At 43.4% G+C, this 21,633-nt stretch overlaps 9 protein-coding genes across 9 annotated transcripts; 5 read left to right on the top strand and 4 right to left on the bottom strand.

Moving 5' to 3' along the window:
- Positions 1 to 67: 67 nt before the first annotated feature.
- On the bottom strand, positions 68 to 4,084 carry ATC70_012891 (uncharacterized protein; the record flags this gene model as incomplete). The annotated part of the gene is made up of 1 exon (XM_064832060.1): positions 68 to 4,084. One exon carries the CDS (start codon positions 4,082 to 4,084, stop codon positions 68 to 70), a length of 4,017 nt encoding a protein of 1,338 aa, XP_064678340.1.
- A 50-nt stretch (positions 4,085 to 4,134) lies between these two features.
- Positions 4,135 to 5,661, bottom strand: ATC70_012890 (uncharacterized protein; the record flags this gene model as incomplete). Its single annotated transcript, XM_064832059.1, has 1 exon — positions 4,135 to 5,661. The coding sequence occupies one exon, from the start codon at positions 5,659 to 5,661 to the stop codon at positions 4,135 to 4,137; it is 1,527 nt and encodes a 508-aa protein (XP_064678339.1).
- A 1,512-nt stretch (positions 5,662 to 7,173) lies between these two features.
- ATC70_012889 (uncharacterized protein) lies at positions 7,174 to 8,748 on the top strand (the record flags this gene model as incomplete). Its single annotated transcript, XM_064832058.1, has 1 exon — positions 7,174 to 8,748. The coding sequence occupies one exon, from the start codon at positions 7,174 to 7,176 to the stop codon at positions 8,746 to 8,748; it is 1,575 nt and encodes a 524-aa protein (XP_064678338.1).
- A 50-nt stretch (positions 8,749 to 8,798) lies between these two features.
- On the top strand, positions 8,799 to 12,826 carry FPS1 (glycerol channel; the record flags this gene model as incomplete). Its single annotated transcript, XM_064832057.1, has 2 exons — positions 8,799 to 11,690; positions 11,738 to 12,826. The coding sequence occupies 2 exons, from the start codon at positions 8,799 to 8,801 to the stop codon at positions 12,824 to 12,826; spliced, it is 3,981 nt and encodes a 1,326-aa protein (XP_064678337.1).
- Positions 12,827 to 14,190: 1,364 nt separating this feature from the next.
- On the top strand, positions 14,191 to 14,934 carry ATC70_012887 (uncharacterized protein; the record flags this gene model as incomplete). Its single annotated transcript, XM_064832056.1, has 1 exon — positions 14,191 to 14,934. One exon carries the CDS (start codon positions 14,191 to 14,193, stop codon positions 14,932 to 14,934), a length of 744 nt encoding a protein of 247 aa, XP_064678336.1.
- Positions 14,935 to 14,984: 50 nt separating this feature from the next.
- On the top strand, positions 14,985 to 15,623 carry ATC70_012886 (uncharacterized protein; the record flags this gene model as incomplete). The annotated part of the gene is made up of 1 exon (XM_064832055.1): positions 14,985 to 15,623. One exon carries the CDS (start codon positions 14,985 to 14,987, stop codon positions 15,621 to 15,623), a length of 639 nt encoding a protein of 212 aa, XP_064678335.1.
- Positions 15,624 to 15,959: 336 nt separating this feature from the next.
- ATC70_012885 (uncharacterized protein) lies at positions 15,960 to 17,171 on the top strand (the record flags this gene model as incomplete). Its single annotated transcript, XM_064832054.1, has 1 exon — positions 15,960 to 17,171. The coding sequence occupies one exon, from the start codon at positions 15,960 to 15,962 to the stop codon at positions 17,169 to 17,171; it is 1,212 nt and encodes a 403-aa protein (XP_064678334.1).
- Positions 17,172 to 17,600: 429 nt separating this feature from the next.
- Positions 17,601 to 19,310, bottom strand: ATC70_012884 (uncharacterized protein; the record flags this gene model as incomplete). Its single annotated transcript, XM_064832053.1, has 1 exon — positions 17,601 to 19,310. The coding sequence occupies one exon, from the start codon at positions 19,308 to 19,310 to the stop codon at positions 17,601 to 17,603; it is 1,710 nt and encodes a 569-aa protein (XP_064678333.1).
- A 153-nt stretch (positions 19,311 to 19,463) lies between these two features.
- ATC70_012883 (uncharacterized protein) lies at positions 19,464 to 21,596 on the bottom strand (the record flags this gene model as incomplete). The annotated part of the gene is made up of 1 exon (XM_064832052.1): positions 19,464 to 21,596. The coding sequence occupies one exon, from the start codon at positions 21,594 to 21,596 to the stop codon at positions 19,464 to 19,466; it is 2,133 nt and encodes a 710-aa protein (XP_064678332.1).
- Between the last annotated feature and the right edge of the window lie 37 nt (positions 21,597 to 21,633).

The raw sequence follows: 21,633 nt of genomic DNA, 5'->3' as shown, positions 1-21,633 counted from the left end.
TTATTTTTTTTTTTTTTGTATTAAAGTGTATCTTTATTAGCTTTGAAATTTATAGTCTATACAGTAATTATAGGCAAGGCCAAGGTGCCAGCTTGAACACTTGCCAAAGAAAGAGAAGAAAAGAGTGTACATGGTCTTGACGGACCATGTTGATAGCAGCAGAAGCTATCCAAGGCTCCTCGTCTATGACGCATCGCCAATGATACTTCCAAAGTGTACTGTAAGCAGCACCAAGAGCAATCAGAACATCCTCATCGATCACCAACAAATCTGAACCACTACAAAAGGTAGTCAGCGCCAACCAAATAGAAGAAGCAGAGGGGAGTAGCTCTTGAAGTGACAACAAAGAGACTACATCCTGCCAGAAAAATGACTTGATATGGCAACCCACCACGAAATGGTAAAGGTCCTCTGTAGCAAAACCACAAAGAGCACAAGCAGGAGACAGAACTTTTGTAGGCATAATCCTATGGCACCACGAACGGTGCGGGACACGGTCATGTAGCAATCGCCACCAAGGTGTGAAAGCCTTTGCAGGCATTTCCAGGGACCAGAAAAGACGCCACAAAGCAGGAGATATCAACAAATGGGCAGGCAACTTCAAGGGAGGACCCATACGAGAGGTAATGGTACCCTTTGCAGGGTGCCAATACCTTCGCAAAGCACCAAGAGAGAGACGAGCAACCGGAGCAGCAGAACGAGACGAGTTGGAGACAGTCCAATGAGTACAATCTGGCATCCAAGAGGTAGCACCATCAGAACGGGGCATAGTAAAATAGTCTGCTTGAGACAAGACTATCTTACTATCCATGACAGGCGGGAATACCAGAGAGACAGGACCACGATCACGGTTCAAGGCAAGAAAAACAGGGCGCAAAACACGAGATGACCAAGCAAGATGGGAAGTGACACCATCAACTATACCTAGATCAGGTTGCCAGAAAGAGACATCCGACACTAAGAAACGAGGATCAAGAGATGATGGATCACGAGGAGGACGAACAGAAGGCACAGTACTGAGTACAGAACACAAGGGAAGATCAAGAAACCACCTAGCAGACCAACCAGAGGAAGGAACTAACTTTGGCAATCTCAACAGAAGCTTTCCGAGATGTGTTAGAGCAGGCACAGAAGACACACGAGACTGGTAAAGACCAGGAAAACAAAACCACGGCAAGATGGACTTATGACCAGTGTAAACTTGAAAAGCATACACCAACCAAGAGGAGACAAAATCACTGGGAGAGGGTGGACGCAACAAACGTTGCAAATAGACAAGATGCAAAGCTAAGCTTTGATCTGCTATATCCACGAGACCAACACCACCAAATTTGCGAGGAAGACACAAAGTAGACCAGGCAACACCGGGGCGAAAAGACACCAGATACTCACGAACCACCTTTGTGAGCAACTTCAACCACGACGCAGTTACACCACCACCAGGAACAACACGCAACAAATGATATACCTTTGACAACAGTAACGAGTTAGCCACTAGTCCTGCTCCCCTAATGGAGAGATTCCTTTGTTTCAACAAGTTACTGTGTCGCTGGACCTTCACCAAGACACCATCAAGATAGTCTTGAAGTTGACTTTCAGTATGATACAAGGGATAACCCAAGTAACGTACTGCACCACGAGAGTGAGCGTCATGCCACTGGAGACCAGTAGAATCAGCCAAAGCAACCCAAGCAGAGTGAGACACACCAGACAACGACACCAACACTGTCTTGCTGATATTGACTTTCGCATTAGATGCTCGGCCATACAGATCAAGAACAGACAACAACACAGACCACTCTTCTGGCGAAGACAAAAACACCTCAAGATCATCCGCATAGCTCAGAATCTTGACAGGAGGAGGAGCAACAGAGCCACTAACAAAGTCCAAAGTCCAATTCCGGGCACCAGTACCATGATCCACACGAACTTCAACCGGTGAAGGCTTCCATTTACGTGGGATATCAACAGGAGACAGAGTAACACCAGAGAGACCAGGACAAGCAAGAAGAGAACGAAGCAAAGGCTCAAATGCCAGATTGAATAGCAATGGAGAGAGAGGATCACCTTGACGAAGACCTCGCAACTGAGGTACAGGAGCACCAAGCCAACCATTGATAGACACTGAAATCTTGGTTCCAAAGAACAAAGAAGACAGACAAGACACCAACTCACCAGGGAAACCAAACCGGAGCAACACACGACAAAGATACTCGGGATGAACCCGATCATACGCCTTCTCTTGATCCAACAAAACAGCCACTTGAGGTAAATCAGGAGCAACAACACGCAAGTGAGACATCAACAACTGATTTAACCAGCCATTGTCAGAGATCAGACGATGAGGGAGAAAACCAGTTTGATAAGGGTTGATTAACTTTGGCAACACTTTGTTCATACGATTAGCAATGAGCTTTGTAAATAACTTGGCATCACTGTTAATTAAGGACAAAGGTCTCCAGTTAACCAACAACTGAGGGTCACCCTTCTTGAACAATAAGACCATACGAGTTTGCTGCCACGAAGGAGGAAACACACCAGAAAAAGCTGCACCCAACACATCCACAAGCAAGTCAAGAAAATCAGTTGAAACACCAGCAAGATATTGATATAATTCAAAAGGCAAACCGTCAAGACCAGGACTTTTAGACTTGGGAGCATGAGTGAGCAGAGACAACAAAACCTCGCGAGTTGGAAGTTCCATTAGCATATCACCATCCAAAGATGATAGACGTACATCAGTTGGAACATTCCCCAGGAGAGTATCGATAGCTTCAGCATCGACAGCATCAGGGGTATATAGCCTTTGGTAAAAACCTTGTGCCTCCCTGTTGATAGCTGCTGCTTCCACCAAGATATCTCCAGTAGTAGAGCACTTTAAGGATTGAATTGTCTGTTGAGACTCTCGCACCTTGATCGAACGATAGAAATACTTGTTGCTACGTTCTCCCTGTTCTAACCAACGAGTGGCAGAGCGAAGCATATTCTGACTAGTCTCTTTCTGTATCTGATTCTCAATCAAAACTTCTAGTTGCCTGACCTGCTGCTCAGCATCACCTGTAGCAGTAGACACTCTGTCAGTTTGATCAATAGCATTCCTAGTCTCAACACCTGATACAGACGTTGACAGAGCCCTAATACGTTCCAGTTGAAGCGTAAAAACTTTGTTCTTGAATCGTGCTTTCATGCTTCTAGTGTACTTTTGTGCACAGCACTTTAGTAACAACTTGAAGGATTCCCATCTAGCCACCGTGCTTTCAGGGTCACCACTACCACCTTGACTAGTATTGACACCCTTAGACCCACCACCAACAGCACCAGAGAAGAACAATGACACCGTGGCATTCAACAACGCAACAAATTCCTTATCATCAAGCAGAGTTGGATTAAACCGCCAACTACCAGGACCAATACTAGCTGTCGCAGGCAACATTTCAACAGTCAAAAGAGAGTGATCCGTCCACCTACTGGGCATATATAGTAACTGACTATTAGTCAAACGAGGAGCAAGAGAAGAGTGACCAAAGATGTAATCAATACAAGTATTGCTCTTTGGAAACGTAGCTAAACCATCCGGATGACAATTGACAAAGTGAGTACGCAACCAGTGAACAAAAGGAGCGACATCGGCTTGACGAGAAGTAGGCAAAGAGTGCAAGTGAATGTTGAAATCACCCATAACCATCCAAGGTGTGTTGAACACATCAGACCAAAGAGAAAGAGAGAGAAAATCAGAGATAAATGAAGGACGGTCAGAAGACTGCGCTGGACCATAGATGTTGGCCACTTTGCACAAAACATTGCTTGAGGCATCTACGACAGATGCAACAAGACAACGTTCATCCAACAATACCTCCGTATCCACCAAAGAATAGCGAGAATTGAGACATATAATAGCACAGTGCTTGGACACAACGAGAGAACAATTAGGAAAAGCAAAAGAAAAGGAACGGACTTGAGATTCAGTGAGAGTAGATTGAGAGCGGAAATGAGATACCTCTTGCAAGCAAAGGATATCCAGATGGAGAGAGGAGGAGCGAAGATAAGATGAAAACTCTTTGAAATTTGTAGGATTAGACTGCATGAACAAGCTACGCGTGTTCAAGGAGCCAATCTTGATGCCTAATTTTGTACTCATTGAGCCCTACGGGCGTCTTGCTTAGTCTTGAGAGGCAATTTGCCATTGTTCTTGCTATTCTTGACACCAACAGCACCAGCAGACTTGTTACCAAGAACACCAACACCAGTACCAGAAGCAACACCAGCACCATTCACAGCCTTCAAATTGGCATTCAATTCCATTCGCTTCCTCTGAGAGGCCTCCTTGAGCTTAGACAAACCCATCATCTCCTCTGGAGAGTCAACATTCATAGTAAGAGCCACCTCATTAGAAGCGTATTTCGAGAATGCAGAGCCACGCACATCAGGAAGCTTCTTGACACCACTACCAGCAAGCACGATCTCATCATCTTCTTCCATAGCATCATCTCCGTGTAACTTATCCTGATGATCTTCACCTTGAAGATCCTCCATTTGCACCTCCAAATTATCACTTTTAGTGGACTTGTCATTTTCAGACGCGTCAACACCATCAACAACACCCTGAAGAGATTCTTCCTCTTCGTCTACTACAGACTCGAGTTCTTCTTCTTCGACTTTCTCTTCCACTTCCCTACCTGCTCCTAGCTTTGCCTTAGCAACGAAATCCATCAAATGCACCGTCTGTCGACGTGCCTCAGTGACCTCCTCCGAATCCTTCAGTTGATGATCCACCTTTTGCTTCTTGGCACCAGATTGATCCTCCTTATTAGGACAAAAACGCAACATGTGACCATGCTTTCCACATCCATAACATCTACGCTGGAGCAACTCAGGACATTTAGCGCGGACATGACCACTATGACGACAGAAATGACAAACAGGAGGAGCACCCTTATATGTCGCTGCGACAAAGAAATCAAACTCGCTGAGATAGAGCATTCTATCTAGAGGTTGAGCCTCCTGCCACTCACCACCCTCTACCTGATATCCCACCGAGGTATCCACCATCACCGAAAACTTGCCCTCAAAGAAACCACCACGAGTGAACTTCTTCACCTGCAGGACACGACCATAAAACGACAAAGACTTGATCAAATCATGCAAAAAAGTGGGTTCTTTGACGATGCGCATCAAAGTAAACTGGACAAACTTCAAATCACCAAACTCCTTGCATTCCTTGGCGTGAACAGCCTTGTACACCATGCCATTCACGTTAACACCAGTTGTCATAGCCTTGTTCGCATCATCCACCTCCTCGAACTTGGCTTCAATAAGCAAAGAACCATCGTTCTTTTCATCGTAGACACTTAAAGGACGAAATTCCACCAGAGAAGACACCTGGGTTTGAATTACCTTGTACGCATCCACACGATCACCAAACAAACCCTTACGGAAAGAAAAGAGAACTGAACCAGAAGTAAGTGCCTGCTGCACAATCGCCATTGCCTTACTAGCTAAGATTTGACTCTTCAAATCATCATCCTCAAACATCACAGAACCCACCAAAGGGTAAGAAGAAGCGGCGGCCTCCACCGAACGCCTCTTGGATGGCTGATAGAACCTCATAGTAGAACCACGAGATGCACGTTCAGCCCAAGTCATTTCAGAATTGACTGACATAGAGTGTAACTTGTAACTGGAGTGTAACTTTTGTTGACCTTTGTAAAAAAAAATAGTGAAAATGTTGAATTCGTCGAAAAATTGCTGAATCGATCTGAAATCAAGATATGTTGTAGAGCTGAAATGGATGTATCTAAATATACTTGGATGCAAGATGGATGTATCCTAGTTGTTGAGATATCGTCGTTCAAAGTTGGCAAAAACAAAAACTTTTTGAAAAGTGATGTATAAGCGAAAGAGCCTTGAAAGAGCCCCCGTGTAACTTATCTTGAAAAGTGATATATAAGCGAAAATGTTTCAAACTTTACTGTAGACCAAGAGAACCTATTCGTTAGCATGCCATCTATGAGAAAAATTTAGATATTACGTTATTGCTAAACAAAATAAATATAAATATTATTATTAAAAATTTTTTTATTTTATACTTAAATAATTTCTTTGATTTAAATATACTAATAATTATTTAAAAATATTATATTTTACAAAAAATAAAGTGTATTTAAACAGTATAATTTTTAAACTTTTTATTGTAATTATTAATTAATAAAAAAATCTTAATTATAAATTTATTTAAGAAATGTAATATAAATTATATAATACATTGAATATATTTACATAGTTTTATATAAAATTTATTGCATAAAGTATATTTTAATAATATTTCTAACGTTTGATTAATTTTTTATATATAATATAGTTAATTTAATTTTATAAATTATAATTTTATATTTGTAAACAAAATGGTATAGGTGTTTTTGTGCGATTATATTTTGGTGTAACGAATAGGTTGTACAGTCTTTGGTTTTTTTTTGCGGCTCTTTCGCAGGAAAAAGTTTTTGTTTTTGCCAGGGCGGGCTTATACTAGGCAAGGCTCTTTCTGTCCTGAATTGCCTAGACGTCGTTGCTTTAGGTGCAATAAGCGTGGCGATTGCTACATGACCGTGTTCCGCACCGTTCGTGGTGCCATAAGATTATGCCTACAAAAGTTCTGTCTCCTGCTTGTGCTCTTTGTGGTTTCTCTACAGAGAACCTGTACCATTTCGTGGTGGGTCTACAGTAGGCTCTTTCGCTTATACATCACTTTTCAAAAAGTTTTTGTTTTTGCCAACTTTGAACGACGATATCTCAACAACTAGGATACATCCATCTTGCATCCAAGTATATTTAGATACATCCATTTTAGCTCTACAACATATCTTGATTTCAGATCGATTCAGCAATTTTTCGACGAATTCAACATTTTCACTATTTTTTTTACAGCTCTTTCGCGTATTCATCACTTTTTATAAGTTTTCGATTACGCCATCTTTGAACAACGATATCTCGACAACTAGGATACATCCATCTTGCATCCAAGTATATTTAGATACATCCATTTCAGCTCTACAACATATCTTGATTTCAGATCGATTCAACCATTTTTCGTCGAATTCGTCTTTTTCACTACTTTTTCAACAACGCGACTTAGTTACACTCTAGATTACAAGTTACACTCTACGTCTGTTACACTCCATGTCTTCCCAATCTGAATTGACTTGGGCTCAAAGAGCTTCACGTCAAAAGGTGGGTCGATTTCTCCAGCCCAACAAGCGACGATTGGACAATCCAACTGATGTACCATTGGTGGGTACTGTTCTCTATGAAGATGATGACCTGAAGGGTCAAATTTTGGCAAGCAAGGCTATGGCGATTATTCAGCAATCCCTTTCTTCTGGTTCTGTTCTGTTCACGTTTCAGAAAACTTTGTTTCCTGATCGTGTTGCCGCTTACAAAATGATTCAAGACCAAATCTCACCTGACGTGGAATTTCGACCTCTTAGTTTGTATGATTCTCGTGCTGATGGTTCTCTGCTGATTGAAGCCAGGTTTGCTCAGGTGGAGCATGCACAAGTGGCTATGCGTGAAGGGGTGACAGTACAAGGTGTAGTGTACAAAGCGTCTACCTCCAAGGAAAGTGCTGAATTTGGGGATGTCAAGCATGTGCGGTTTACACTTATGCGTATGGTGGACAAGACCACTTTTTTGTCGGATCTTATGGAGTCCTTGTCGTACTTTGGTAAGGTACTGCAAGTGAAGAAGTTTACTCACCGTGGTTACTTTGAGGGTAAACTTTCGGTGATTTTGGATACTTCTGTTGGATTTCAGGTAGGGGATGAGTGGCAGGAGGCCAAGCCCCTAGATAGAATGCTCTATCTGAGCGAATTTGATTGTTTTGTGCCAGCGACTTATCAAGGTGCTCCACCTGTTTGTCATTTCTGTCAACACAGCGGTCATGTTCGCGCCAAATGTCCTGAATTGGCTAGACGTCGTTGCTTTAGGTGCAATAAGCAAGGGCACATGTTGCGTTTTTGCCCTGAAAAGGAGGTTCAGTCTGCAAATTTCACCAAGAAGCACAAAGTTCACCATCATTCTGAGGATTCTGAGGATGTCACTCTGGCTCGTAAGAACACTGTGGAATTGATGGAATATATTGAGAAGGAAAAATTAGGCGTAGGTAAGGAGGTGGAGAAGGTAGAAGAAGAAGAACTCGATTATCGTGTAGTCGAGGATGAATCTCTTCAGGGTGAAAGTGTTGACGAATCTGAAAATGATGAGTCCACTGGTAACGAGGATTTGGATCTTCTGAGTGAAGATAACCACCAGGTAAGTATGAATGAGGATGAGGACATGGAGGACGACAAGATTGTGCTTGCTGGAGCTCCCAAGAAGCTGGATACCGTGCGTGGTTCTGCCTACTCCAAGTATGCGTCTGCTGAGGTGGCTGTGAATATGAACATTGACTCGCCTGAGGAGATGTTGAATTTGACCAAGTTGAAGGATCTTGCTCAGCGCAAAAGAATGGAGTTCAATGCAAACCTGAAAGGTACTACTGGTGCTGGTGTAAAAGGCGATAACAAGCTGGGTAACTCTGGTGGTGTCTCTTCTGGTACTGGTGCTAAGGGTAACAAGTCTGGTGTTGCTTCTGGTGTTGCTTTCGGTGGTGTTTCTGGTGGTGTTTCTGGTGGTGTTTCTGGTGTTGTCAAGAATAGCAAGACTAATGGCCGTGCGCCTCTCAAGACTAAGCAAGACGCCCGTAGGGCTCAATGAGTACAAAATTAGGCATCAAGATTGGCTCCTTGAACACGCGTAGCTTGTTCATGCAGTCTAATCCTACAAATCTCAAAGAGTTTTCATCTTATCTTCGCTCCTCCTCTCTCCATCTGGATATCCTTTGCTTGCAAGAGGTATCTCATTTCCGCTCTCAATCTACTCTCACTGAATCTCAAGTCCGTTCCTTTTCTTTTGCTTTTCCTAATTGTTCTCTCGTTGTGTCCAAGCACTGTGCTATTATATGTCTCAATTCTCGTTATTCTTTGGTGGATACGGAGGTATTGTTGGATGAACGTTGTCTTGTTGCATCTGTCGTAGATGCCTCAAGCAATGTTTTGTGCAAAGTGGCCAACGTCTATGGTCCAGCGCAGTCTTCTGACCGTCCTTCATTTATCTCTGATTTTCTCTCTCTTTCTGTTTGGTCTGATGTGTTCAACACACCTTGGATGGTTATGGGTGATTTCAACATTCACTTGCACTCTTTGTCTACTTCTCGTCAAGCCGATGTCGCTCCTTTTGTTCACTGGTTGCGTACTCACTTTGTCAATTGTCATCCGGATGGTTTAGCCACGTTTCCAAAGAGCAATACTTGTATTGATTACATCTTTGGTCACTCTTCTCTTGCTCCTCGTTTGACTAATAGTCAGTTACTATATATGCCTAGTAGGTGGACGGATCACTCTCTTTTGACTGTTGAAATGTTACCTGCGACAGCTAGTATTGGTCCTGGTAGTTGGCGGTTCAATCCAACTCTGCTTGATGATAAGGAATTTGTTGCGTTGTTGAATGCCACGGTGTCATTGTTCTTCTCTGGTGCTGTTGGTGGTGGGTCTAAGGGTGTCAATACTAGTCAAGGTAGTAGTGGTGACTCTGAAAGCACGGTGGCTAGATGGGAATCCTTCAAGTTGTTACTAAAGTGCTGTGCACAAAAGTACACTAGAAGCATGAAAGCACGATTCAAGAACAAAGTTTTTACGCTTCAACTGGAACGTATTAGGGCTTTGTCGACGTCTGTATCGGGTGTTGAGACTAGGAATGCTATTGGTCAAACTGATAGAGTGTCTACTGCTTCAGGTGATGCTGAACAGCAGGTCAGGCAACTAGAAGTTTTGATTGAGGATCAGATACAGAAAGAGACTAGTCAGAATATGCTTCGCTCTGCCACTCGTTGGTTAGAACAGGGAGAACGTAGCAACAAGTATTTCTATCGTTCGATCAAGGTGCGAGAGTCTCAACAGACAATTCAATCCTTAAAGTGCTCTACTACTGGGGATATCTTGGTGGAAGCAGCAGCTATCAACAGGGAGGCACAAGGTTTTTATCAAAGGCTATATACCCCTGATGCTGTCGATGCTGAAGCTATCGATACTCTCCTGGGGAATGTTCCAACTGATGTACGTCTATCATCTTTGGATGGTGATATGCTAATGGAACTTCCAACTCGCGATGTTTTGTTGTCTCTGCTCACTCATGCTCTCAAGTCTAAAAGTCCTGGTCTTGACGGTTTGCCTTTTGAATTGTATCAATATCTTGCTGGTGTTTCTACTGATTTTCTTGACTTGCTTGTGGATGTGTTGGGTGCAGCTTTTTCTGGTGTGTTTCCTCCTTCGTGGCAACAAACTCGTATGGTCTTATTGTTCAAGAAGGGTGACCCTCAGTTGTTGGTTAACTGGAGACCTTTGTCCTTAATTAACAGTGATGCCAAGTTATTTACAAAGCTCATTGCTAATCGTATGAACAAAGTGTTGCCAAAGTTAATCAACCCTTATCAAACTGGTTTTCTCCCTCATCGTCTGATCTCTGACAATGGCTGGTTAAATCAGTTGTTGATGTCTCACTTGCGTGTTGTTGCTCCTGATTTACCTCAAGTGGCTGTTTTGTTGGATCAAGAGAAGGCGTATGATCGGGTTCATCCTGAATATCTTTGTCGTGTGTTGCTCCGGTTTGGTTTTCCTGGTGAGTTGGTGTCTTGTCTGTCTTCTTTGTTCTTTGGAACCAAGATTTCAGTGTCTATCAATGGTTGGCTTGGTGCTCCTGTACCTCAATTGCGAGGTCTTCGTCAAGGTGATCCTCTGTCTCCATTGCTATTCAATCTGGCATTTGAGCCTTTGCTTCGTTCTCTCCTTGCTTGTCCTGGTCTTTCTGGTGTTACTCTGTCTCCTGTTAATATCCCACGTAAATGGAAGCCTTCACCGGTTGAAGTTCGTGTGGATCATGGTACTGGTTCCCGGAATTGGACTTTGGACTTTGTCAGTGGCTCTGTTGCTCCTCCTCCTGTCAAGATTCTAAGCTATGCGGATGATCTTGAGGTGTTTTTGTCTTCGCCAGAAGAGTGGTCTGTGTTGTTGTCTGTTCTTGATCTGTATGGCCGAGCATCTAATGCGAAAGTCAATATCAGCAAGACAGTGTTGGTGTCGTTGTCTGGTGTGTCACACTCTGCTTGGGTTGCTTTGGCTGATTCTACTGGTCTCCAGTGGCATGACGCTCACTCTCGTGGTGCAGTACGTTACTTGGGTTATCCCTTGTATCATACTGAAAGTCAACTTCAAGACTATCTTGATGGTGTCTTGGTGAAGGTCCAGCGACACAGTAACTTGTTGAAACAAAGGAATCTCTCCATTAGGGGAGCAGGACTAGTGGCTAACTCGTTACTGTTGTCAAAGGTATATCATTTGTTGCGTGTTGTTCCTGGTGGTGCTACTACTGCGTCGTGGTTGAAGTCTCTCACTACGGTGGTCCGTGAGTATCTGGTGTCCTTTCGCCCTGGTGTTGCTTGGTCTACTTTGTGTCTCCCCCGCAAGTTTGGTGGTGTTGGTCTCGTGGATATAGCAGATCAAAGCTTAGCTTTGCATCTTGTCTATTTGCAACGTTTGTTGCGTCCACCCTCTCCCAGTGATTTGTCTCCTCTTGGTTGGTGTATGCTTTTCAAGTTTACACTGGTCATAAGTCCATCTTGCCGTGGTTTTGTTTTCCTGGTCTTTACCAGTCTCGTGTGTCTTCTGTGCCTGCTCTAACACATCTTGGAAAGCTTCTGTTGAGATTGCCAAAGCTAGTTCCTTCCTCTGGTTGGTCTGCTAGGTGGTTTCTTGATCTTCCCTTGTGTTCTGTACTCAGTACTGTGCCTTCTGTTCGTCCTCCTCGTGATCCATCATCTCTTGATCCTCGTTTCTTGGTGTCGGATGTCTCTTTCTGGCAACCTGATCTAGGTATAGTTGATGGTGTCACCTCTCATCTTGCTTGGTCATCTCGTGTTTTGCGCCCTGTTTTTCTTGCCTTGAACCGTGATCGTGGTCCTGTCTCTCTGGTATTCCCGCCTGTCATGGATAGTAAGATAGTCTTGTCTCAAGCAGACTATTTTGCTATGCCCCGTTCTGATGGTGCTACCTCTTGGATGCCAGATTGTACACATTGGACTGTCTCCAACTCGTCTCGTTCTGCTGCTCCGGTTGCTCGTCTCTCTCTTGGTGCTTTGCGAAGGTATTGGCACCCTGCAAAGGGTACCATTACCTCTCGTATGGGTCCTCCCTTGAAGTTGCCTGCCCATTTGTTGCTGTCTCCTGCTTTGTGGCGTCTTTTCTGGTCCCTGGAAATGCCTGCAAAGGCTTTCACACCTTGGTGGCGATTGCTACATGACCGTGTCCCGCACCGCTCGTGGTGTCATAAGATTATGCCTACAAAAGTTCTGTCTCCTGCTTGTGCTCTTTGTGGTTTTGCTACAGAGGACCTTTACCATTTCGTGGTGGGTTGCCATGTCAAGTCATTTTTCTGGCAGGATGTAGTCTCTTTGTTGTCACTTCAAGAGCTACTCCCCTCTGCTTCTTCTATTTGGTTGGCGCTGACTACCTTTTGTAGTGGTTCGGATTTGTTGGTGATCGATGAGGATGTTCTGATTGCTCTTGGTGCTGCTTACAGTACACTTTGGAAGTATCATTGGCGATGCGTCATAGACGAGGAGCCTTGGATAGCTTCTGCTGCTATCAACATGGTCCGTCAAGACCATAGTACACTCTTTTCTTCTCTTTCTTTGGCAAGTGTTCAAGCTGGCACCTTGGCCTTGCCTGTAATTACTGTATAGATTATAAATTTAAAGCTAATAAAGATACACTTTAATACAAAAAAAAAAAAAAAATTTCGTGGTGGGTTGCTACGTCAAGTCATTTTTCTGGCAGGATGTAGTCTCTTTGTTATCACCGCAAGAGCTACTCCCCTCTGCTTCTTCTATTTGGTTGGCGCTGACTACCTTTTGTAGTGGCTCAGATTTGTTGGTGATCGATGAGGATGTTCTGATTGCTCTTGGTGCTGCTTACAGTACAATTTGGAAGTATCTGTGGAATTTGAGGCTTTACAGACTAAAATTCACGGAAAAAAAAGAATAAAAAAACAGTAATGTCAACTTGATAAAGGTATGTTTTATTATCAAACTGACAGGTGTAAAGTAAACTGAAGTCTCTCTACTGGCCAGGTAGATGATCCTTCTTATATACTATAACAATGGATAAAAGTTCTATTAATTAGATTGACAAATAAGTCAACTCAGATCAACTAATGTCTAATCATGCTAAAAGACAACTCCAGCAAGCTAATCATGATTTAGCTCTGTCTGGATGAATAATTAGACTCTCATCCGAAGTACCCTGATCTATCCTTTCCATAAGGATAATTAATATCGATCTAGTAGCATGTATCCGATAGGTACAGTCTTCTTAGTCTATATTAATAGTACATATCTGAGTGTATATCGCTAAGCATACATCTTTAGCATGTATCTGGATATATGGCATGTCTATAGCATATCGTATGCATGTCTATAGCATGTCTCATATATAGTACAAGTCTGTAGTACATAAAGTATCTGTAGCTAGTATCACGGATATAAGCATGTGTCTTATAGCGTGGATCATGAAGTGCACATCTGAAGCAACAAGCTCATATTGCATTAATCTTGGTGCCTATCCAGATATGGTAAACATCCGTAGTCAATGTCGGAATACAAGTATAAGTCTATAGTGCCATCCATGTCCGTGGTGCCATCTATAGCCTATATCTTATATAGTATGAATCTTATAGTACTAGCGTATCTGAAGTCCATATCTTCTCATGATCATAGTATAAATCGATATCGTACATCTAATCCAGTGTACATACAGTTTATATCTAAATCTGGTAACTGGATGAACTGTCGGAATGCAGATCATAGTGGATGTATTCCACAGTATCATTGACGATGCGTCATAGACGGGGAGCCTTGGATAGCTTCTGCTGCTATCAACATGGTCCGTCAAGACCATGGTACACTCTTTTCTTCTCTTCCTTTGCCAAGTGTTCAAGCTGACACCGTGGCCTTGCCTGTAATTACTGTATAGACTATAAATTTCAAAGCTAAAAAAGATACACTTTAATACAAAAAAAAAAAAAAAAAGGTGCAATAAGCAAGGGCACATGTTGCGTTTTTGCCCTGAAAAGGAGGTTCAGTCTGCAAATTTTACCAAGAAGCACAAAGTTCACCATCATTCTGAGGATTCTGAGGATGTCACTCTGGCTCGTAAGAACACTGTGGAATTGATGGAGTATATTGAGAAGGAAAAATTAGGCGTAGGTAAGGAGGTGGAGAAGGTAGAAGAAGAAGAACTCGACTATCGTGTAGTCGAGGATGAATCTCTTCAGGGTGAAAGTGTTGACGAATCTGAAAATGATGAGTCCACTGGTAACGAGGATTTGGATCTTCTGAGTGAAGATAACCACCAGGTAAGTATGAATGAGGATGAGGACATGGAGGACGACAAGATTGTGTTTGCTGGAGCTCCCAAGAAGCTGGATACCGTGCGTGGTTCTGCCTACTCCAAGTATGCGTCTGCTGAGGTGGCTGTGAATATGAACATTGACTCGCCTGAGGAGATGTTGAATTTGACCAAGTTGAAGGATCTTGCTCAGCGCAAAAGAATGGAGTTCAATGCAAACCTGAAAGGTACTACTGGTGCTGGTGTAAAAGGTGATAACAAGCTGGGTAACTCTGGTGGTGCTTCTTCTGGTACTGGTGCTTCTTCTGGTACTGGTGCTAAGGGTAACAAGTCTGGTGTTGCTTCTGGTGTTGCTTCCGGTGGTGTTTCTGGTGTTGTCAAGAATAGCAAGACTAATGGCCGTGCGCCTGTCAAGACTAAGCAAGACGCCCGTAGGGCTCAATGAGTAAAAAATTAGGCATCAAGATTGGCTCCTTGAACGCGCGTAGCTTGTTCATGCAGTCTAATCCTACAAATTTCAAAGAGTTTTCATCTTATCTTCGCTCCTCCTCTCTCCATCTGGATATCCTTTGCTTGCAAGAGGTATCTCATTTCCGCTCTCAATCTACTCTCACTGAATATCAAGTCCGTTCCTTTTCTTTTGCTTTTCCTAATTGTTCTCTCGTTGTGTCCAAGCATTGTGCTATTATATGTCTTAATTCTCGTTTTTCTCTAGTGGATACGGAGTTATTGTTGGATGAACGTTGTCTTGTTGCATCTGTCGTAGATGCCTCAAGCAATGTTTTGTGCAAAGTGGCCAACATCTATGGTCCAGCGCAGTCTTCTGACCGTCCTTCATTTATCTCTGATCTTCTCTCTCTTTCTGTTTGGTCTGATGTGTTCAACACACCTTGGATGGTTATGGGTGATTTTAACATTCACTTGCACTCTTTGTCTACTTCTCGTCAAGCCGATGTCGCTCCTTTTGTTCACTGGTTGCGTACTCACTTTGTCAATTGTCATCCGGATGGTCTAGCCACGTTTCCAAAGAGCAATACTTGTATTGATTACATCTTTGGTCACTCTTCTCTTGCTCCTCGTTTGACTAATAGTCAGTTATGTAATGAAATAGCCACCCAAACGCAACTTAATTGAAAACCAGAAGTTCATCAAATAGCACCCATTCAAATTCATGCTATTTGGATCTATTAATGAAAGCGCTCAAATGTACATCAAAAAACCATTAACAGGGCTCTTTCGCTTATACATCACTTTTCAAAAAGTTTTTGCTTTTGCGAACTTTGAACGACGATATCTCAACAACTAGGATACATCCATCTTGCATCCAAGTATATTTAAATACACCCATTTTAGCTCTACAACATATCTTGATTTCAGATCGATTCAGCAATTTTTCGACGAATTCAACATTTTCACTATTTTTTTTACCAAGGTCAACAAAAGTTACACTCCAGTTACAGGTTACACTCTATGTCAGTCAATTCTGAAATGACTTGGGCTGAACGTGCATCTCGTGGTTCTACCATGAGATTCTATCAGCCGTCCAAGAGGCGTTCGATGGAGGCCGCGACTTCTTCTTACCCTTTGGTCGGTTCTGTGATGTTTGAGGATGATGATTTGAAGAGTCAAATCTTAGCTAATAAGGCAATGGCGATTGTGCAGCAGGCACTTACTTCTGGTTCAGTTCTCTTTTCTTTCCGTAAGGGTTTGTTTGGTGATCGTGTGGATGAATACAAGGTAATTCAAACTCAGGTGTCTTCTCTGGTGGAATTTCGTCTTTTAAGCGTCTACGATGAAAAGAACGATGGTTCTTTGCTTACTGAAGCCAAGTTCGAGGAGGTGGATGATGCGAACAAGGCTATGACAACTGGTGTTAACGTGAATGGCATGGTGTACAAGGCTGTTCACGCCAAGGAATGCAAGGAGTTTGGTGATTTGAAGTTTGTCCAGTTTACTATGATGCGCATCGTCAAAGAGCCCACTTTTCTGCATGATTTGATCAAGTCTTTGTCGTTTTATGGTCGTGTCCTGCAGGTGAAGAAGTTCACTCGTGGTGGTTTCTTTGAGGGCAAGTTTTCGGTAATGGTGGATACCTCAGTGGAATATCAGGTAGAGGGTGGTGAGTGGCAGGAGGCTCAACCTCTAGATAGAATGCTCTATCTCAGCGAGTTTGATTGCTTTGTCGCAGCGACATATAAGGGTGCTCCACCTGTCTGTCATTTCTGTCGTCATAGTGGTCATGTCCGCGCTAAATGTCCTGAGTTGCTCCAGCGTAGATGTTATGGATGTGGAAAGCATGGTCACATGTTGCGTTTTTGTCCTGGTAAGGAGGATCAATCTGGTGCCAAGAAGCAAAAGGTGGATCATCAACTGAAGGATTCGGAGGAGGTCACTGAGGCACGTCGACAGACGGTGCATTTGATGGATGTCGTTGCTAAGGCAAAGCTAGGAGCAGGTAGGGAAGTGGAAGAGAAAGTCGAAGAAGAAGAACTCGAGTCTGCAGTAGACGAAGAGGAAAAATCTCTTCAGGGTGTTGTTGATGGTGTTGACGCGTCTGAAAATGACAAGTCCACTGAAAGTGATAATTTGGAGGTGCAAATGGAGGATCTTCAAGGTGAAGATCATCAGGATAAGTTACACGGAGATGATGAGATCGTGCTTGCTGGTAGTGATGTCAAGTAGCTCCCTGATGTGCGTGGCTCTGTTTTCTATAAGTATCGTACTCCAAGAAAGCTTAAGGAAGAATTTTTGTAGGGGAGCCGAGCTCCATTTTTTATTTTAAGTCCTTCAAATGTCGCTATGAGTGATAAGAAAGACTGGGTATGATTACAAGGGGATCGGAGGAACGAACGAAACAAAAAAATAAAAATAACAGATAGAAAAGAGCAAATGGATAAAAGAGAAAAAACTGAATACTTACGAATCTAGCTTTAACTCGGCATCCAAGCGAGCAAGAGAGCGAGCAAGACGATGTTGAACAGTGTCAGCGATGAACGGGGTTCGGTCGAAGATCCAGCGCCAATGCGCTTGCCATATTGTCAGCAGAGTAGTTGCGAAAAGTTGAGGAATAGAGAGATCACCATCAAGATAGGGAGAGGAACAGAGTAATATTTATTGGAAGAAATGAATCAGATCAACATCAGAGATTGAGGAAGAAGCAGAGAGATAGGTGTGGTACATGTGTCGCCAGACCAATAACTTGGGAGGGCAGGAGATCAGAGTATGGGTGATATCCTCCGTGGTAGAGGCAGAGCAGATGGTACATAGGGGAGAAGGGTGTTTTTCGGGGATGCGTAAATGTAGCAAAGCTCTTGAAGGGATTTTTTCGTAAATAGCTCGGTACCAGACCGTGCGAGCAGCCAGGGGGATTGAGATTCTCCAGAAGGAGAGCCATTGAGCCGGCCGGAGAGGAGAGAGTGAGGAGGAGGTAGTGGAGAGGTTTTGACGTAGTTTTTTGAAGTAACGGATGCTGTTGAGCGGCAACCGGCCTCGCGAAGGCAAGGAAGAAGGAGGAACGATAATGCTACGGCAGAACGCTCGAAGGGAGGGAGGTTGATGTGGGTTGAGGGTTGGACGAGGAGCAATGAAGCACTGTTGTGCAAAGAAAGGTTGGAATAGTAGTTGACGCGACTGAATGAAATCAGTAACACGTTGGGATACAATAGGATGGCGAGCGAATTGGAAGGAAGGACGAACACGAAGCACCTGATGATCAATATCTAACTGGAAAACCTCGCTTACAAGAAGCTTTCTGGCAACGTCAGAGCCATCTAAAAGAAGATTCGGTGGTATAAAGCTAGAAGAACATAAATTGTTAATAGTAGGAGGAGAATGTAAAAGTATTTCATAAAGAGGGAGTGAGTAGCAAGTAATAGCATCAACATATAAGTTACGACGTTCTGACATCTGAAAGATGGACAAGCAGGACTGAAGATTAGTGATTGGATTGAGATAAGTATTGCGACGGGATGGACTTTGAGGAAACCACAACCGATGGCGAGCATGCTGAAACAAGAGGTAGTAAAAGAAATGAAAGAAGACGGTGGAGGAGTAGCACCAAGAAAGAGTATAAGTTAAGACAGGAAGCGAAGGAGTGTTGTACTTGGAGAAGGCCGGAGAGTCAAGATATTGAAGCAATAGAGGGCACACCCAGTACCATTGTAGAGCTTGTTGTTGAGAGAGAGGATCTAGGAGCCCCAAACCACGGGCAGAGCGAGGTAAAGAGAGAGTAGCAAAAGAGAGTCTAGGGAATATACGAAAATTAATGAAGGCGGTACCCAGGCTTCGTAAAGAGAGCAACTGGGCCTTGGTAAATGTTGTGAGTCGTAAAACATGCCATAATTTGGAATAAATGAGTGAATTGAGAATGGTGACCCGGCCACGGATAGAGATATTGCGTTGGGAGTGGATAGCAATAGCGTTACGGATGGAGTCATACAGGTTTTGAAAGGCAACATTGCGTTGAGTAATGCTGGAACAAATTGGATAACCAAGATAAATGAGTGGAGTGGTGGATGTGCGATCATGCCAAGCGGTGATGCCATAAGATGAGAGCAGGGCTTGCCAAGTTGTTGATGGTTTACCTGAAAGAGATGTAGCTACTGTTTTGTGATAATTCAATAATGCGTTAGAAGCTTTCATGTAAGTAGTGATGGCAGCCTGCAAACGATGGAAATCGTGCGTGTCGCGAAGATACACCAAAGTATCATCCGCATAGGCAAGGATTTTGACCGCCAGAGGCGCAGTTGTAGAAGAAGCTGAAGAAGTAGAACCATCGGGAACAGTGGGCGGGTCAGCAGCATCAGAAAACAGTTGTTGCATAGAATCTGAAATAACATCAGATTGGGTATCATTAGAAGGGGGAGGAGCTTCAGTGTGTAGGTTGAAACCCTTGTATTGAGGGTCTTGGTGAATTGATCGAAGGAATGGATCAAATGCGATATTAAACAGTAGTGGCGAGATGGGATCTCCTTGTCAAATACCACGTTGTTGGGTGATATAATCAGTCGAGATATGTCCATTGATGTTGATGTGAATTTGTGTCGAAAAAATGAGAGTTAGTAAGGAATGAATAATATTAGTAGGCATGTTAAAACGTTGCATCACAGCACGAATATAATCAGGATGAATGCGATCGTAAGCCTTCTCTTGATCCAAGAGAAGTGCAATACTGTTAGAGGATGTTTCAGCAGCAATGAGGCGAGTGTTGTGGAAGATCATACCATTGTCACCGATGAAGCGACCAGGCATGAATCCTGATTGTTGAGGACATATGATTTTGTTCATAAAAGGCATAAGACGTTGGTTGAGAAGTCGGGTAAATATCTTGGCATCGCAACATATCAATGATAGAGGTCGCCAATTCTTGAGGTTGGATAGGTCGCCGGATTTGGGTAGTAAACAGATGCAGGTTTGCAACCAGCTGGAGGGAAAGACACCCAAGTTGAGAGCATCATTAAATACCTGAACAGAGAGTTTGGCAGCCTTCGGGTGGTTGAAAATCACGTTGAGAATGGGATAAGGTAAACCGTCGATGCCAGGACTGGATTGGAACTTGGTACGATGAGTACCAGTCAATAAGTCGGCATAGGTGAAAGGCTGCTGAAGAATAGTATGAGCATCATCCGGGATGGTGTCAGAGTCAGGGATCGTGTTGCACAGGGACTCGATGCTCGCGATGTCGACCGGATCACTGGAATACAACGTGCCATAGAAACTAGAAGCAGCTGTCTGCACCGAAAGAGGATCAGTACATAATGTGTTACTAACTGGATGGAGGAGGCTAGTAATCGCCTGTTTAGCGGCATGAGTGGCAATAGTTCGCTTAAGGTAACCGGCAGAGGTTTCCCCCTTTTCACGCCAATGTTTACCTGCCCGCAATCGTAGGTTCGTAGCAATTTCACGTTGAAGCATACCAATTTGCTTTTCAACGGTGTGTAGTAGTTGTGTCCGGGTACGAGGATCCGAGTATTGACGACATATTCGGTTGCGCTTGCGTTGTAGGCGCCGGTATTGGCGTTCCAAGGCATTGCTGCGAGCACGACTTACCCGACGAGCGATATCCTGAACTAGAGCTTTAAGAGCATCCCAATTGTCTTGCGGAGAGGCAGGCAAAATGGAGGCGGCGGCATCTATGGAAGCGGTAATCTCCACGTTAGTGAAAAATTCATCTAAAGCTGTAAACAGTTGATCCGTGAAATATTGATTAGTTGCTAGATTGTGGTTAGCTCGCCATAGACCTGATCCCTGACGATCCGACGAAAAGACAAACCGTGCCCGGAGAAGGGCATGATCGGTCCAGGAGGAATCAAGGAACTCAATGTCAGAAGAGTGTAGGTGTTGGAATAAGAAAGCGGAAGCGTACAGGTAATCGATAGTAGATTGACCGTTCTTCTGTCTGCGATATGTTGGTAACAGAGGGCCTTCTTCCCGTGAATGTGTACATTCAAAGAAGTGCGTATTGAGAATCTGATGGAAGTGTCGGTGAAGGGCAGCTCCTGAAGTAATATTGTTAGTATCAAGTTCCTGATCCACACTTTCATCGGTCAGATATAAAGTAGCATGATAGTTGAAATCCCCCATCATGAGCATTGGAGCAAGGTTGGAGGGATCAGAGTCGAGAGGTGTAGATAAATTGGAGAGAGATGCCTGAGAGGTTGAATAAGGAATGTCGAAAAGAGGCAACGCTAGAAGATTGCGAAAGAACTGCACTCTGGGAGAGTATTGGGCAGGAGCATAGATGTTAAGGAGTGTGAAGGGTGGGAACAACGCATTGGCATGGACAACCTTGCAGGCAAGGATGCGTTGGTCCAGATCGAAGTCTAAAGAATGTAAGTTGATTAATGTATTGAATGAGATAATATCACAATGTTGTGTCCATAAGGTGGCATGAGCTTGGAATTGTAGATTGAGTTGGTCCTGAACTGCCTCAACGGCGTGCGATTCTTGAATACATATAATGTCCAAATGTAAGGAACGTAAATATCGAATGAAGTCAGAGCTAATCTCTGGAGTAGAGGCTTTGACAAGATTGCGGCAGTTCAGGAAAGCTATATTAAAGTTGTGATTGTGCGTAAAAGATTGAATGTTAGTGGCATAATTGGGCATATTAGTGGCATAGGTGTGAGATTCATAGGTGTTAGTA

Source organism: Mucor velutinosus (genome assembly GCF_035048745.1).
Source record: "Mucor velutinosus strain NIH1002 chromosome Unknown tig00001569, whole genome shotgun sequence".
NCBI classification, from domain to species: Eukaryota; Fungi; Mucoromycota; class Mucoromycetes; order Mucorales; family Mucoraceae; genus Mucor; species Mucor velutinosus.
This window is presented reverse-complemented; position numbering and strand designations above follow the sequence as displayed.